This window comes from Nilaparvata lugens, chromosome 3 (assembly GCF_014356525.2).
Source record: "Nilaparvata lugens isolate BPH chromosome 3, ASM1435652v1, whole genome shotgun sequence".
Lineage (NCBI taxonomy): Eukaryota > Metazoa > Arthropoda > Insecta > Hemiptera > Delphacidae > Nilaparvata > Nilaparvata lugens.
The window spans coordinates 12781858-12799622 of record NC_052506.1 but is presented as its reverse complement, the minus strand read 5'-3'; the positions used below and the strand labels follow the sequence as shown (position 1 = coordinate 12799622).

The following is a 17765-nucleotide window of genomic DNA, read 5'->3' as shown; positions in this document are numbered from 1 at the left end:
AGAATAAGAAGTAATTTTGTCAATAACTTTACTATAAATAGTTACTATAATGACTCAATTTTTCCATTTTCTAACGTTTTACTTGAAAAAGTGAGTAATTTTCGGTTAAATTTTGCATTTCAAGGATAATATAAATGGAATAGGCGCATCCTTCATACACCAATATTAGAGTAAAAATCACACTAGAATATTATTCATCATAGATCAGCTGTCGAGAGGATTATAAATTGCATGCAATGACGCAAGCAATTTAATATATCAATGTAAATTGAAGAAAAACAGCTGTTGTTCGATTAATATCATCGATTAAATCTTCGTTGAATAAATAAATAAACGTAGGATCTCATAGGCCAGCTCAGAAAATTATGAGCTGCATAATCACGTCTCCGTGGTTGGGAACCCACCTGAAATTTCGATCCTAGCATAAGTAAAACTGCAGGTCTATCAATTGACTGAGCGAAGTGAGGTCTAAAATTCGACGGTTTGGCATTTCTCTTTATGTTTAAATGTTCATATGTTGCGCATTTACGACGAAACTCGGTAATAGATTTTCATGCAATTTGACAGATATTCCTTTTCAAATTGTGCGTCGACGTATATACAAGGTTTTTGGAAATTTCAAGGATAATATAAAAGGAAAAAGGAGCCTCCTTCGTACGCCAATATATTAGAGTAAAAATCAGACTATAGAATTATTCATCATAAATCAGCTGTTGAGTGGATTATAATATAAATTGCATGCCATGACGCATATCTCAATGTAACTTGGGAAAGAAATCATCAGCTGTGTAGACTATTGATTGCATGCCTCATTGAATGCAATTTTTATGCACTATTAAATGAATTATTGATTGCGTGCAATAACGCATGCAATTAATAACTAAAATACCATAGTATTGGCTCTCAAATTTTCTCTGCTTTGAACTCGGGCTGTCCTGTTGCCAGTATGTCTTGAAGGAGATTAGCTTTTGATGTTAGCATTTTTGATACACCAACCCGAACAGCCATTAGCCGTTTTCACACCGATATCTTGCCGACACGACACAACAGGATAGAATTTACTCTGATGGACAGTATATGAGGAGGCTGCGGTTTATAAACTGTGCGAGGTCTACTGTTCACAGAACTACTAGTATTATACTTCGGTCAAACCAAGTCTACACATATAATAACATAACATAATATATGTTAACATAATAGGTTCTTGTTGATCGTTGCTCATGCTTGAGAATATTAGCAATTTTTGTAAATTCGATTGATCGATCCAGCGCATGTGCATTACTTCAAAGTATTAGCAATTATTTTAAGTTTAGGTTTCTCTGAACCACGCAGCGTTATTGTGGGTTCTGTCAACCGTGATACGCGAAAATCACGCGTGTGTGATAAAAAAGTGGGTGTTTTCTCTGACAGCAACCTCGCAGCGCGCGATTATATTTTCAGTCATAGGCAACATAGATGTCCAACATGTTGCTGTAGCTAATGATCTATTAATGAATTTTGTAAATGAAAACCCATTGAACTTTTTATTGACTGGGGATAAGAAGGGTTTTCTATAATTGTGATTACCAGGCATCTGTTTGATAAAGATACCAAGTTTAGGGAATATTTTAGGCTTTCAATACATTTTGTTTTATGAGGTACTGTTCTGTGAATAGTAGACCTCGCGCAGTTATAAACCACAGCCTCCTCTAATACTGTCCATCAGAGTAAATTCTGTCCTGTGCTGTTGTGTCAGTGGCATATCCAGGGGGGATATGAGGATGTATCCCCCCCCCAGCGAAATGAGACCTACATTTATTTCGTGGCCCATTCAGCAACTACTTAGTTAGCTTTCTTTATATTGTATGAGTCGAACAAATATCTAGGAGATGAGAGAATAGCACAATGATAATTATGAAATTATAAGCTAGACAGTGAATGGTCTAGTATATATATGGACTGAGATAGCATGAAAATAAAAAGATAGCACTTTAAAGTGAGTCAATTTTGTTACTTTTCACCATTATATTGAAGAAATTCAATGTAGCTTATATTTTTTCCTACAGTTACGTTGAAAAGTGGCCATTGCTGCACTGATTACAGAACGCAAAGAATCACTTTTCCGCTCTAGTGCGGGAAAAATTTTTCTGCACTCCAGATTTGCAACATGGCAACGCAAAATACTTAGTAGGTTATATGGAGCAACAGTGCAGCAAAATCAAAATGAAGTTGGTAACAGTGACTGCTGTGGCTGCTATAGTGAGCAGAGGTGCAACCAAGCACAACGCGCTAATTATTAGTATTAGATATTATAACCAAGGACAACATTTTTATTCAATTTGACAATAAATTAAGGTTTTTATCAATAATAAAATTACACAGAAAAACATTTGATGCATTTCAGGCAATTTTACCCATAATTACCCACTTTTCATATTCAATGGTAACTGTAGGAAAAACTTCATGTGAAATACGTGCGCAAAGTTCCTCTGCTGCACTCAAGAAACCATTCCGCCCTCGCCTACGGCTCGGGCGTAAACGTTTCTTTCGGTGCAGCAAACTGTCACTTTGCGCACTAGTTGCACAAATAACTATTTCAGAGTTGATCATAGTTTATTGAGTTTCAAGTATGTGGTTGAGAAGACAAGTATGGCCACCTATAGTAGTTCATATCCTTAAACAATGCACCAGCAGCTTCTTCTACCCTTAAAATTTCCCGGTTATGATAAATGGGGGTAGCCTAATTTCCATCGTTAACAGGGGAGATACATCCCTGAATATTTGGGAAAATTGTTTATTCCTCTCCCCTAGAAAAAATTCAAGTTCAAGAACTGAAGTAAAAATTATGAAAAATTGATCAAAACAGTTAATGAAAAGTATATAATTATGATTTTGGTATTATTTATGCTTACTTTCTGTTTTATTATTTTATACTTTTGTTTATAAAATTATGTATTCTCTTTTATTCGTTTTGAATATGTATTTGTTGTATGGCAAATAAATGATTTGATTTGAATCAAGTTGAAACCTATTAGCATTATTATTTTTTGGAACAATTGAATTACTAGTAAAATTCTTGAGTGCGCGACGCAGAGGGAATTACAGAGATTGCGCGCGTGAAGTCAGAGAAAACACTTCCCTAGCAATAGCTGCAGCAGACTTTTGCGTGATTACGTCAAGAGAAACCTAGGCTTTAAAATGTAGTGGCTAGTCACGCATGTAAATTCTATTGGTCGATCCAGCGCACGCGCATTACTTCAAAGTATTAGCAATTTTGAAATGTAATGGCTAGTCGCGCGTGTAAATTCTATTGGTCGATCCAGCGCATGCGCATTACTTCAAAGTATTCATAGTGGAATTGTGGAACGCTCGGAACTTCAAGGCCATCTCTGTTTACTGTCGATCGGCTCTCCCATCGAACAGTTGGGGTTCCCCCCATTGTTCCATGGTGTCACCGAGGCAGGGTTAACATATTACTGGATAAATGGTTTATTTAAATAGAGATGATATATATAAAAATTTAAAATAATAATTTTAAAATAAAATTTTATTGAGAACAGATGTAGAATGTGAATTCTAAACTTATAAGTTATAATTTTTTCGTGACGTGTCTGTAAAAATCGATACTGAACGAGGCGTTGGCTTCGTGACTTGCAACTTATGTCTTTTCCTGTTCCTCCTTCTTCTGAAAAATGGCTGGCTACAAGTGTTGTCGTGGAGTTTTGCTCTAAATCATTTTCGTTTATTAATGTTTTAAATTGAGTTTTATATAAATTTTTACATTCTGTTTTGTTCATAATTAGCTATTAGTGTAGTCAAGCCAATAGCCACTGTGTTTCAACTGTAAACTAGATAAGTATTTTAGTTCGTAGTTACTCTGAAATAATTAGGCTTAAGACATATTCTCCTTGTGTATTTGTGTATTTTAATCTGAAGATTATAAGTTAATTTGCTCTGAAAACTGGATTTCTCATTCATAGGCAATAGATCCGTTCACAGTTTATCAAGAATCTATTTTATTGGAGCTGACAATTATCCTTAGGGTGATAGGTGTTAAATGCTATTCCAACCGTTTAAGGAAAAATTGGTAGCACGGCAAAATGTAACCAATAAACAAAATATTCAATCTCCTCAATTATGATAGTTTATTAGTTGGTCATTGAATAATATATTTTCTTGACGAATGAAATATAATATTGATTATTTTTAATGAGAATGAACAGTTAATATTACCATAGAGAAACGATAGCATAAGTAGATATCCCATGGTATAGGGCGTTTATGTCGCAACTTCTACTGTTATCCCAAGCCGATAGTTCACATAGTTCTTTCCTATGCAGCTGTGTGACGCTGGTAGTCTCTCATATTGTGCCGTTCATACACTATCACCCCAACAAAACAGTAAAAATTGACAATAATCGACAGTAATCGGCTTGAGATAACAGTAAAAGTTGAGACATAAATTCCCTATACCATGGGATATCTACTTACGCTATTGTTTATCTATGATATTACATAAGATATACCGGTATCAACCATAGAACGCAGTGACAAGGAGAAAATTGGCAAAGCTGTTCTGTCAGCTTTCTCCACAGCCATTATAACGAGGACCTCACTTTAGTATGGGGAGATTTGTCTTCCCAGCAGCGAGAAGCGCCACGCGCCACTTCATTTGTTCAATTATTTGAAAGCAATGCAACTTTTACAAAAAAAAAAACAATAATTTTCCAATAACTTAATCGTTTAAAATGATTTTAGTAATTGTGATGACATAAAAATAAAAAACACTCTAGTGATTATAATTTTGTTATTAGAAGTGAATAAGTATAGTACTGTATCAGTAATATAGTATATAATATTATTATTGTTAATTTTTTAATTGAAAATTGACTTATAATCTTAAAATAAACTGATAAAAACGAAAATAGATCGCCTATTCAACAAAGGAATACTTATAAATAATGGAGTTGAAGATGTTCAACGATAACGTTTCTCCACATATCAAGATGTGTACTATAGACCCTTACATTGGGTAGCAAATGTCTTGAGCACTGTTCCACCATGCATAATAATAAAGGAAATGGAGCATTTTGAAGAGTACTTGTACGGCTAGTTTAGTCATAGCAATACATAAAGTGATGGAAAACGAGAACCGATATGAGCACAATACAGCCTTCCTTAGTATATACCCTTTCTACCTTATTGTTTTGAAAGAGCAAGTAAAACCTACTCATACACAAATCTTTGTTTTGGTGTAAATCGCATAAAAGTTGACCCTATTTTGAGATCACACTGGCTGACATTAGTTTTGCAAAGTACTATCATTAGTAATTCACTAGTGACCCCCTGGGTTGAAGAGCTCGCTCATGAACTGTTGTATTTTAATCTTTGAAATCCGCAACTTTTTGATTGTACAGAGTTGGTGAAAATTATGGAAACAGCTAAATATTTCTTTTACAGAAACAATTTACAGTTGGTTTTATTGGGAATCCTATTTGAAATGAGAAATTACTCTGTCGCTTCAACATATTTGTACCTCATATGAATCCAAATTTTTTTTTAATGAGAAGGTGGTCATGTGATACATTATTTCGAGTTCCAAAAGAAAATGAATGACGAAGCCCGCACATCGATATCTCAACCCGTATCAGTTTCTTGATGTAAAAGCTGTAAATTACGTCGCATATTAACCAGCTGAAATAATACGTCAGCACATGAAGGAATGTCTGTGTGATAGCTCCCAAATAGCCTCAGCTTATGTTATGAATGAATGAATGGAAAAACTGTATAATTGCATCAAATTAATTCTTCAGCTAACTAAATAATAAATCACAACAATTTTTTTCTTATGCACTTTCAATATTTGTTATATCCTGAAAAGGACGAAGTAGTCGGTGAATTTTGTTGTCCAAAGAACTTGATCTGTAAAAAGGGTCGAAGAACATGTTGTGTTCAAAATTTGAATCTGATTGATCAATTATTTATAAAGTTATAGCAGAACATACAAACAAACAAACAGACGAACATCGACTTTGGCCTTGAGTTAAAGGTAAGAATTCGCTAACGCTCGTTTAATCCTATTATATTAAGCGAGCAATTTCTGTATATATTTATATTATTTGGTTATTTATTCATGTCCAACGGATCTCGAAAAAGGCTCGAACGATTTTCACGAAATTTGGAACATAGTAGGTTTATGATATGAAAATTCGATTGCACTAGGTCTCATCCCTGGGAAAACTCGCTGAAGGACATGTAAAGGATAATAATTATTAATCTTTGGAAAAACAGATGATAATTTTGTTGTCTGTCGATAAGGGAAGATGCGAGTGCCTGTGTGAAAGTGAGACAGAATTATGTACAGCTGTTGAACTATTGCAATCAATCAGCGGATCTCACGAAAAGGATTATCTGGCAATTATAGATAAACCGACTTGATCAACCTTATCTGATTTGTTGACATGACCAACGATATGATTTTATTCAAGATCCATTTTTTTATTTAAATTGAATTACCTATATCAACATTTTCAAAGTTAACCATTATTTTACAGATTAAGTGATTAGTGAGTGTTATTTTGTTATTAAATTTGGTTTGTGAAAAATCTTAATTCGAACTTTTCTGATTTCAAATGTTTGGACTGAAAATTGGAAAAGTGTATGGAACATAACCTACTTTTTTGACTACCGTATTTATAGTGTGTGTATACATCAAAATTCGGGGAAGAAACAGTTTTGAGCTGTGCCTGTTGGTCCTTCCCCAATTAATTGAAAGAATTGTGTTTTGTGTATCATATAACTAAATATAAACTATGTTTTTATGCCTTTATGTTTTTGTACTCCGGAGCGAAGCTCGGTGCCCCGATATTGGGATTGTAAAATAGATTGCTGATATAATAGTACCTCATCGAACAGCTGCAGAAGAACAGTGAGCACATCGGGATGCGCTTTGTCGACTTCGTCGAACAAAACGACGGCGTTCGGACATTTCTTCAGCCGCTTGGTCAACTGACCGCCGTCATCATGACCCACATATCCGGGAGGGGAGCCGATCAGTTTCGCCACCTAGACAACACAACATTTTCCAATTTATTATCTATAATTATTAATTTATATCTATATCTTTATAATAATAAAGGAAATAATTGGCTTATACACGTAGGCTACGGGATAGGGAATTCACGAATCACGCATCATCACGTCTCAACGACTGGACTGATTGAATTGAAATTGGAATGTTATAGCCCTATTTTAAATTTTCCAAGATTTCAGTAAGTCAAGTTCTCAGTTGTCAAGTTTTTAATTAGACCCTTGCGGGGCATGGGCTACCCGCCAGTCTATAATATAATAAATGATAGAATCGCCTTATACCGGGTGATTCAAGAAGGACTTTACAACTTTGAAAATTCATATTAATCTTATTAAACAAGTTACAGAGCTGATTTTGGTGTTGTTTTAAAGGAAAACACTTCAAGTTTCTTTACCTTGAACTAAAGATGTTCTATGTGACTTCCGTTGGTTATCCTGCAGACATCCAATCGATAGTCGATTTCTTCCCAGACTCGCACTAGCATTTCAGGTGTAACTTGCTCAACAGCAGCGCAAATCCTTGCTCTACGTTCAGGTAGAGTGGCTGGCAAAGGAGGAACGTACACCATATCTTTTATGAAATCCAGCTGTGTTAGGTCTGGGGAACGAGGAGCCATGCAATTGGCGCATTACGACCAATCCACTGATTTATGGGAAGAAATCTACTATCGATGTGTTGTCTGCAGGATAACCAACGGAAGTCACATAGAACATCTCTAGTTTAAGGTAAAAAAAACTTGAAGTGTTTTCCTTTAAAACAACACCAATACCAGCTCTGTACCTTGTTTAATAAGATTTATATGAATTTTCAAAGTTGTAAAGTCCTTTTTCAATCACTCGGTACACGTACGGGTTGGTAAATTCACGTCTGAACTACTAATCCGATAAAATTGAAACTTTGCATATAGATTCTTAATTTACCGAGTATTGCTATATAGTCCAGTCAACGAAAGATTATAGAAGGAGAAGTTTGGAACACAATTTTTGACCCCGCAGCTCTTTCAAGGATAGTAAGGGGGTAAACATATCAAAAGTCCTCACTCCTACCCCCTGTGCTAAGGGAGTGGGGATGGTTTGAAAGTACCATATTTTGGTTTTATGCACATATCTGAACAATATGCGTATTTCGGAAATTTTCAACAAATACAAAATTGAAGCTTACAAATTAGCCTACAAGTTTTATCTTAACATTTTTTCATATCTCTTTCAATTTTCTAGGTTTGAGCTCTCGAAAGTGTCACATTATGAAGAAAAACTCTTCCGGCTCCGATGTTTCATCTTTTTGAACTTATAACTTTCCAATGATTGACTGAAAAGATCCGTGCTAATCATGAGCTCATAGAGCATAATATTCTCTTCAATTTTATGTATTACATAATCATTTTACGCATCTCCCTATTAATGTTGCAGCCGTTATAGTGGTGAGTGTAAAAATCTTCAGTTTAACAACAATAGATCAATTGACAGCAATAGCGGAGCACGGGTAACCTGCTGGTTGCTGATAAACGAATGAGTGAATAAACACAAAACAAATCAGTTCACACATTTCGATTTCTTGTTGTTCCATTTTTTCTTCACTACTCTATAAAAGTTAAACTATTTTTGTATCTTTATAATTTTTTAATTTTCCAGTGGTATATTTATTGTTCTTGGTTTTTCATTGTATGTTAGAAGCCTCTCGCTGATTACAAAACATGCATTTACACACATGTTTATCATTCATGTCCCACCGTTAGTGGGACATGCCTCAGAAGAGTGGACATTGTCAGAACGTCAGTACCTCATCAATTGAAAAAAGTAATTCTATTATATTCTACACGGGAGATTATGCATGATACGTTCTTTAAATGATATGATTTTAAGATTAATTTGAAGATGTGACAATGATTTTTTTGTGCTTGACATTGCACATTATACACATAATTGAATAGATAGAACAGAGAAGAATAGAAGAGAGTAAAACAGAATACAAGAATAGAATGGAATAGAACAGAATACAATAATAGTTTAATTGAACAAAGAAAGAATTGAAACTTTATTGTAGACAATTTGAATGTAATAAAATAGAATTACTCGTATTAGTCTTGGGCTGGCCACTAACGAGTAGAACATGGTGTGAACAAGCCACTAACATAAACCTGAATTTCATGTTTACATAAACACACATACACATGTTCATCATCAGCATGATACTTCCAACATAGAATAGACAGCCAATAACAATAAATAAACTACTGGAAAATTTCAAATTATAATGATGAAAAAAATAACTTAACCTCGAATAGAACAGCAAAGAAAAAATAACCAACAAAAGACGGAGACACAAAAACCTAACCTCAAAACAGTTTTCTCGAAGCGTTTCACGGTGATCACAGCTCCGTGATCCGTGAGGTTAATAACTTAACCTCAAATGGAGCAGCAAAGAAAAAAATCCCAAAAAAAGACGGAGACACAAAAACCTAACCTCAAAACAGTTTGCTCGAAGCGTTTCACGGTGATCACAGCTGTGATGACAGAACAATGTGCATGACATGCATGTTGTACCGTTAGTGGCCAGCTTTACTCACTAATACCAACCTCATGCTTCTCTTGATATTCAGACATATCCAGACGAATGAAGCAGTCTGCCTTATTTTTATGAATATAAGACGCCACTTGTTTGGCTAGCTCTGTCTTTCCAATGCCCGATGAGCCGAGAAAGAGAAAGACAAGAGGATGCTCGTCATCGGCCCAACCGTTCTCTTTCCGTCTGATAGCTGAAAACAAAAATCGTAATTATTAAAAATTGAATCACTTCTCTCAATGTAATTTTAATATATTCAAGATTTAAAAACTTGGCTGAATGGATTGTGAAACTCATTGAGAAACTGAACTTGAATAATTATCGAACTTCGATCTTACTAAATAATAATATCGAGTGACCTGGCTGGCTCAGGTCTGGTGTCAGAGTTTTCAGGTCGTAACAGATCAATTTCAGGGCCTCTGACATGACCTAACGACTGCTTTTTAGGCAACCGGGACCGACGGTTAACGTGTCCATCCGAAACACGATCTTACTGAGAGTGCAAGTATGATGACAAGATAAAAGAGTGTTATATTAACACTACTTTATTAATGTTGTATAGCAACATAAAAGTAATTTTTAGATTTAAGACTTGATTGTTATATGCACTACAGATTGAAGAAAGTGATGGAAAAATAATTAATTTATCGAAACAAGTAGGCTACCTGAAGTTAGTTTGATATTATTGTGTAACAACCAGAAGTGAGGTCGTTATGAATAAAAACTAATGACTCAAGACTGAGTAAACATTTGAGTAAGAATTATTATTATTAGCTTTCAATGAATTTCAAACAGAATTGTGTCAACTTTGCCACTACTTACAGTAGCGTGGCCAGGATTTTGGAATAGATGGGGGGTATCCAAATATTTTGGGCCCCCTACAGACCTTAGCTAGTGACCTTGCCAACATAAACTTGATAGAGTTTATCAAGTGACAAAGCAGTGTGTGATTTCATAACCTTAACCTTTGGACAACATTAACATTTTATCAAAAGTTTTGGAGAGAAATAGAACTGGCTCAGCCTAGTTTTTCATCCAATGTCATAATTAAGTTATAATTATTATGATTATAGTATTTTGTACAATAAATGAATAAAGAAAAAAGAGAGGGGGGATTTTTGGCGATGGAAGAAGCATGCTCTAGCATTCCCTACATTTGAGGCAATATTGTTTTTGCTTGTTTTTTATTGTGTTTGTTTAACTCAGTTTTCGTTGTGTTTTATGGACGTTTGGATTACACATTTAGGCATTAACAAGACGGTTTCTTTCAATATGTTATATTACCAATGAGATTGTTATTGCAGGCAGCCAATCAATTTGAATGAGTTCTATATTTCTCGCAAATAGTTCAGAAAACTATTTTACTATTTTAGTTAAATAAAATCATTTGTGGTAATTTTTACTTAGTACATTTTGGGTTTTGGATGTTAGATTTTTGGGGCTCATGGGAGTGGGATAACCTGAACCCCCCCCCCCTTCACTACGTCACTATGTACTAAGGAGGTTAGTATCTAAAAGTACTAGTAAACAAAAAGATGGTTACTTAGTATTGGGATGGTAACAATTTGTTTTCTTTGTTGACTAGCAATAAAGAAAAACATTATGGGCCGGTTTCAGCGTTCGGGATAGCTAAGTTCTAGACTTTAAACAGCTGGAGTCAGAGAATTGGCTTTCCAAAACGGGGCGTAGTCGCAATCCACGTATAAATTGAATTTTGAAAAACTAGAAAATTGAACACAAAATAAAATAAAGAGAAAATAGCGTGAAGTTTCAGCTATTTTGAGTTATTTAGGAATATTTCATTTCGTCAAGAAAAAACGTTTCCAATTATAGAAATGAGAAAATGAAGATTGTCATAAAATATGCGACTACGCCCCGTTTCTGAAAGCCAATTTTCTGACTCCAGCTGTTAAAGTCTAGGACTTAGCTGAATCCCGAGCTCGGAAACCGACCCTAAAAGTACTAGTAGGCAAAAAGATGGTTAATTAGTATTGGGATAATAACAAGATTTTTTCCTTTGTTGGCTAACAATAAAGAAAAACATTAAGGGCCGGTTTCCGAGTTCGGGATTTAGCCAAGTTCTAGACTTTAAACAGCTGGAGTCAGAAAATTGGCTTTCAGAAACGGGGCTTCACAAAATATAATAAAGATAAAATAGCGTGAAGTTTCAGATATTTTGAGTGCTTCATTTCTCAAGAAAAAGGGCTTATGTCAAGGAAACACGTTTCCAATTACAGAAATGAGAAAATAGAAATTATCAGAAAAACTGCGACCACGCACCGTTTCGGAAAGCCAATTTTTCACTCCCAACTATTTAAAGTCTAGAACTTAGCTAAATCCCGAGCTCGGAAACCGGCCCCAAGTAACTTTTATTTGAACATAATTATCAGCTTTTATTTCAGCAAAATTTGAAGGCTCCTATATTGTTATAAATTGAAAGGAATTAAAAGAAGCACAATTACATTACCAGCCGATACAATGGTGATGGCCCCTTCTTGACCGACGATATGCTGTTTGAGTCGCTGTTCAATCGGGAACAGGCGTCTTTCCTCTCTTTCTTTCTGCATTTGAATCTCTTCATACTGGAAATAAATTAATAAATAATTTCTTGAGATTACAGCGATTGGAACTAACTACAATCATGTATAAATCAACAGTTCTCAAGTAGAATATAATATATTAAGTTTAGTAAGTTACTCGTCTTCAAATAAATCCAAGAGGAAAATTGTTTGGTATATTCAAAGGTGGACTGTAGGTAAAAAGGTTGTAGGACTGTAAAAAATTGACTAAATAAAATTGAGAGGGCTGAATGTGAGCACAACGATGATACTTCATGTAAGCAAATAATGTAACTGAGAACTTGATGAAGAACCGATATCATGACATACTGAAAACTTGACAAACTAATAACTTGTACTGAGAACTAGATCTAGATAAATTTAAACTTAACGAAATGAGAAATTGACAAATTAGAAAAAACTTGAATCAATAATTTGATGCACTAAAAACTTGACCAAATTAGAACTTGACAAACCTAGAATTATACAAACAGAAAACATGGCAAATTAGAAATCTGACGAAATTGTAACTTTACATAATGAAAGCTTGATTAACGGAAAATTTAACGATTTTGATAATAATTGTCTAACTGAGAACTTGATGAAGAACTAAAAACTTGGCGAATTGAAAACTTAAACAAATGAGAACTTGAGAAACTGGTAACTTGACGAACCAAAATTGCTTTATGAACTGAAAACTCGATGAATTGAAATATGGACTAGATGGGAGCTTGACAAATTGTAAACTTATGTGCTGAAAATTCGACGAATTGGGAACTTGATAAAGAGAAAACTTGACGTGCTGAACTGAAGGCTTGACAAACTGATAACTTCACGAACTATAAACATGATGGACTGAAAACTTGATGAATTTAAAACTACGCAAAGTGAAAACTTGGCGTTCCCTACTGAAAACTTCACATCCTGAAAATTGAGCTGAAAACTTCATGAATTAGAAACTTGACTGAATAATAAGTTGACATACGTTACTGAAAGCTTGATGAACTGAAAATATGACGAATAGTTGACAAACCGAATACTAGACGTACTGAAAACTTGAATTACTGGAAACTCGACAAGCTGAAAACCTGAAATGAATGCAGGCAGTGACTGAGTATGTAAAACTGAAAGATTGTAAATCATATTGTTTCGTTTTTTATGATGAATAAAGAGCTTTTTTGGATTGACCACACCCACCTCAGCCATAGCCTTGTTGAGCATCTCCCTGACAGGACCGGCGTCGGCCGCAAACTCCAGGGCTGCATGACCCGACCTGCTCTTGGTGTTGGGGTTGCAGCCGGCAGCAAGCAGCAGCTGCACCGACTTGTAGTCATCGACCAGCACGGCGTAGTGCAGCGCCGTGAAGCCCTCAAACGAAGCGCTCGACCGGTTGTTCAGCTGGTTCGAGAACTCGTCCTCGCGTCTCGTCAGAACTAAACATATCACAACAATCAAAAAACAGTCCAAAGTTGGATTCCCACACATCAGTGAACGTGACCGTGACTGGCACAGTGAAAATATAATACTCATGAGTACTAATTGTAATATTCTCACTTAGCCCGGCCGAACTAGTATCAATTCAATTGAACTTTATTCAAAAAGTAGCTGGTGACCCTTACTCTGCAAGGGTATAATTAAAAACTTTATTCCCTCTTGAAATTCTGTATCGTATGACCACCTTAAACTGAGGTTTGTCTCCTATAATTTTTATAAGTTGAGGTCGATACTTGATTTATCAAAGTTGAGAATGCTTTATTTTGTACAATCTCTGTTAAATTATGGCTTGGTGGTTTGGGGAGGTACTTATGACACTATTTTGTTACAACTATTCATTATACAGGAAATTATCATAAAAACCATATTAAATAAACCCATATTGTTCCCTTCAAAAACTGCATTCAGTGAACTGAGAGTCATGTCAATCCGTCAACTCTATGTGCTTAGCATATTTAAATATTTCAATAAACATAGAAGTTTATTTTCAAGAATCAATGTAACTCATAGAACAAGATACAATCTACATAGATATGTTACTTATGATTCTAATTTAACGGTCATTCGTAAGCAGCTGGTATACATCGTTCCAAAGATTGTGAACTGCATCCCGAACGAGCTCATCGGTGTACCTATTAAAAACTGGATACTTCACAACTATTACTTCCATCTTAATATTTTATGATTTTTTCAGCTTTTAAAACGATTCATTATTGTCAGGATTAATTCACAATTGTTAGCATTTATTTTAAATATACTTACCATTGTTTGAATAAAAAGATTCCATTTTAAATTATTAGCTTAAGATTTAGAAACAGTTAAGTCTCTACTCCTACTGGCGAACAAGTGTTTCACTTATGCCAGTAGTTCTTCACCTCCAGCCGTATTTTTCTGATAGTTGATATAGATATTTAGAATAATGATTATTGTTTTTTTCTGATTGTCACATCTTTGTACTGTTTTCTGTGTTTTGGTGAAATAAATTGAATTGAATTGAACCTTCACATTTAAAAAATGAAGTTGGATTCAAAATGGCGGTTCCAAGATGGCGGAGATCGAAATTTTGACGTGACAGAAAAATAGTTTTTCCATTTAAATAGGATCACCAATCAGACCTATCGTCAAATTTCCCTTGTAAATGAAATATTCAACTGTTACCATACTTTCCACCAATTCTGTATAAGGAAGAAGATTTGAATAAATTGTGAGAAATATTTTACATGTATGATGAACTCGATTCATGACCAAGGAATAGAAACGGAAACTTTGAAGTAACTTAACATTGGGAAACCATTATGAACTATGTCACGTTATTCTTTATATTTAAATAACGATTAGCCTCCTGCTTGGCATCAGTCGGTAAAGCATGAGATATTCTATATAATCATATATTTAGGTCGTGGTTTTTTAATAGGATTCAGTCTCAAAATCTTGATAGGCCTAGGTATGGGCTTCTCCTATAACTCTTGTAATTAAATAAAAAATAAATATATATAAATATGATACTTATACTATAGTGTTGAGGAATAAAATAAATTGCACACCATAAACATTTCATACATATATTAAACAAATAATGCAAAAAAAATAGATCGAGGCAAAAAATATATAAAGAGCGATAAAAAATATAATATAAAAATAGAACAATAATTGAAATCAGTAAAATATCACAGGCTAAACTTTATATTCTAGATTTATGGCACGAATCATTACCATGTGCCTTTATCTTAAAATCATATGCATTCTTTTGCATGTAGCTGCGATATGCGCTTGCTAATACTTGTCGACTTGGACAATTCAATTAAAAATATGTGCTTTAAGATCAGCTTGATAAATTAGCCACTAATAATCCAAATATATATATATATTAAAATCTCTAGTACTTAGTAGATTTCCTTGTATCGAATATATATTTTATCTCAGGGTGCAAGATTCGGCACCTGACGGAATAGGTAGAGCCATTCATCTAGTGAATTAGAGCTATAACAAACTATCGCAAATTATATTGCAAAAATTAAATATCATATGCATATGTTTTAATAGCCTAGATTTTATACTTCTTTGATTCAATAGAATTTTCTGAAATGTATTGATCTATCTTTTTCTTTCAATAAAATACCTTTAATACTAATTTTACTTGCGCAAGTATTACTCTTATTAATTTCTTAATTTATAATAAAAAACCCTTTCGACGAGCTAGCTTTGATTATTAGATTAATTCGAAGCACTAGGGCGCCCATCACTAATTCAATATTTATCACTCACGTGTCGAAAATCTTCTTATAAGCCGCCGATGTCGATCCAACTCCATGTGGTCCGGGAATATGTTAGCCGGAATCGTCTCTTCCAAGGGGTTATAAATTTATTTGAAATTGAAAATGACTTCTGCTTTACAATAGCATCACGAAGTCCTTTAAGAAATTTAATAATGTGATTTAACTTTAACTTTTACAAATTTATTAGCAAGGTACTACGCTCTAAAATATTTGGGGTCCTCTCCTGGTGGCATTTGGTTGGCAAGTGCTGGTTCTCCTCTCTCAATTTTTACAAATCTCATTTCCGACTTTCAAATTAACATAAAATTTGAATATCTTAGTCCTCCGCCATTTAGGTTCAAATAGATCTTACAAAAAATATCAAAATATTACTTAGATTGTACGATTAATAATTTCTTTGCTTTCGAGCCATATCGATAACATAGACTATACAAAGTTTTAACACAAAATCCAGTACATTTATATAAATATATAGAAATATTTTTGAATTGGCCTACAGTTGCCGCCTATTAACTGCCGTTTTGCTATTGGTGCATGCAAATTTTATTCGGTATCCATGCGCCTGGTACCTCCTATTTCCTGAATACACTTAATTATTTTTATTTGGTTTATTGGTTATGCTCTTTACATGCTAGCTAATATTCTATACATTAATATTAATTTCATGCTACCTAATAATTAGCCACGTGATCATGTGTTTTTTCACATTGCATACCGTTCGATTGCAATAGAGCTCTGCCAAGGGGTTTTGGTCAGATTCTACGTTTCTCGATTTGATCGATCTCTAGGTCACCGATCCGTGAATACATGTACCTAACCTCAATCTTCAAAATATTTTATATAATAATCTATTTATTAGCAACAAATTCCTTCAAATCCTTTTTAGGTTTTTGTACCGTTTAGCCAGAACAAGCTGATGCTATCTAATCTTAGTTATTATCTATTTGGCGATATTAGCCAGTTACTTTATTTTCAGACCTATTACTATTTCGGTTAGGGATTTTTATCTACCCAAATTCGATACTTTACAACTATTAAATTACAGAGTATATTATCTAATTTTGAATATGAGGTCTGTACATGAAACTTGTCTGTTTCATGATTTAGAATTGACTCAACTTTTACAAATAGAAGCGAAAATTATTCATAATTTTTTCAACTTGAAAACTAGCTCAATAACGCACCTTCCAGAGCATGCATGTGCTTCTGTTGTGAAGTCCGATACATATTGATGTATTCGTCTCCAAGATTGGGATCGGCCCCTAGTTCTAGCAGAGCTTTCACGTTGTTATTCTTTCCATTGATGGCTGCCACATGTAGCAATGTCCAGCCAAGTGGATGTCTCATGTTCACATCAAACTTCTCTGTTGTGATCATCCTGTAAATATAATAAATAAATGATTAATTAGATAGTTGAATTAATAAATAAACTGAATGAATATATTTCATTTTCAGAAATGAAATGAAACTGAATTCTAGAGCATCTCGTTAGATTAGAGAATTAAACTAAACAATAAAAAAGCCACTCCTTGGAGTACCTAACTTTTAAAACTTCAGTAGATCTGTGTAATTTTCAAATCTAAAATGCTCTTTGTGATTTTTAAAGGTTCTCTGATGAGTTACTGGCGACCAGTAGTGAGGTCCATGTTATAAGGGCAGTATTTGATTAACATTGGTGTTGCTATCATTCGACAAAGAATATAACGCTATCTTTTTATAGCGTGCCAGATCGTTTTTAACAAAGTATGAACAGGCCTATAATTAATTACCAGAATATTCAATTATGGAAATTATTATTTAATCATT

At 34.2% G+C, this 17765-nt stretch overlaps 1 protein-coding gene across 2 annotated transcripts in view; it reads right to left on the bottom strand.

Moving 5' to 3' along the window:
* LOC120350715 (caseinolytic peptidase B protein homolog) overlaps positions 1-17765 on the bottom strand; it is a 45103-nt gene that overhangs the window by 26042 nt on the left and 1296 nt on the right. For both annotated transcript variants that reach the window (XM_039425401.1, XM_039425402.1), the window contains exons 2-6: positions 17144-17337; positions 13387-13622; positions 12099-12213; positions 9646-9824; positions 6883-7044 (exon numbers count right to left, since the gene is read on the bottom strand). In XM_039425401.1, the coding sequence (XP_039281335.1) occupies positions 6883-7044; positions 9646-9824; positions 12099-12213; positions 13387-13622; positions 17144-17336 (885 nt within the window). In that variant the 5' untranslated portion in view covers position 17337. The remainder of the gene's footprint in view (positions 1-6882; positions 7045-9645; positions 9825-12098; positions 12214-13386; positions 13623-17143; positions 17338-17765) is intronic.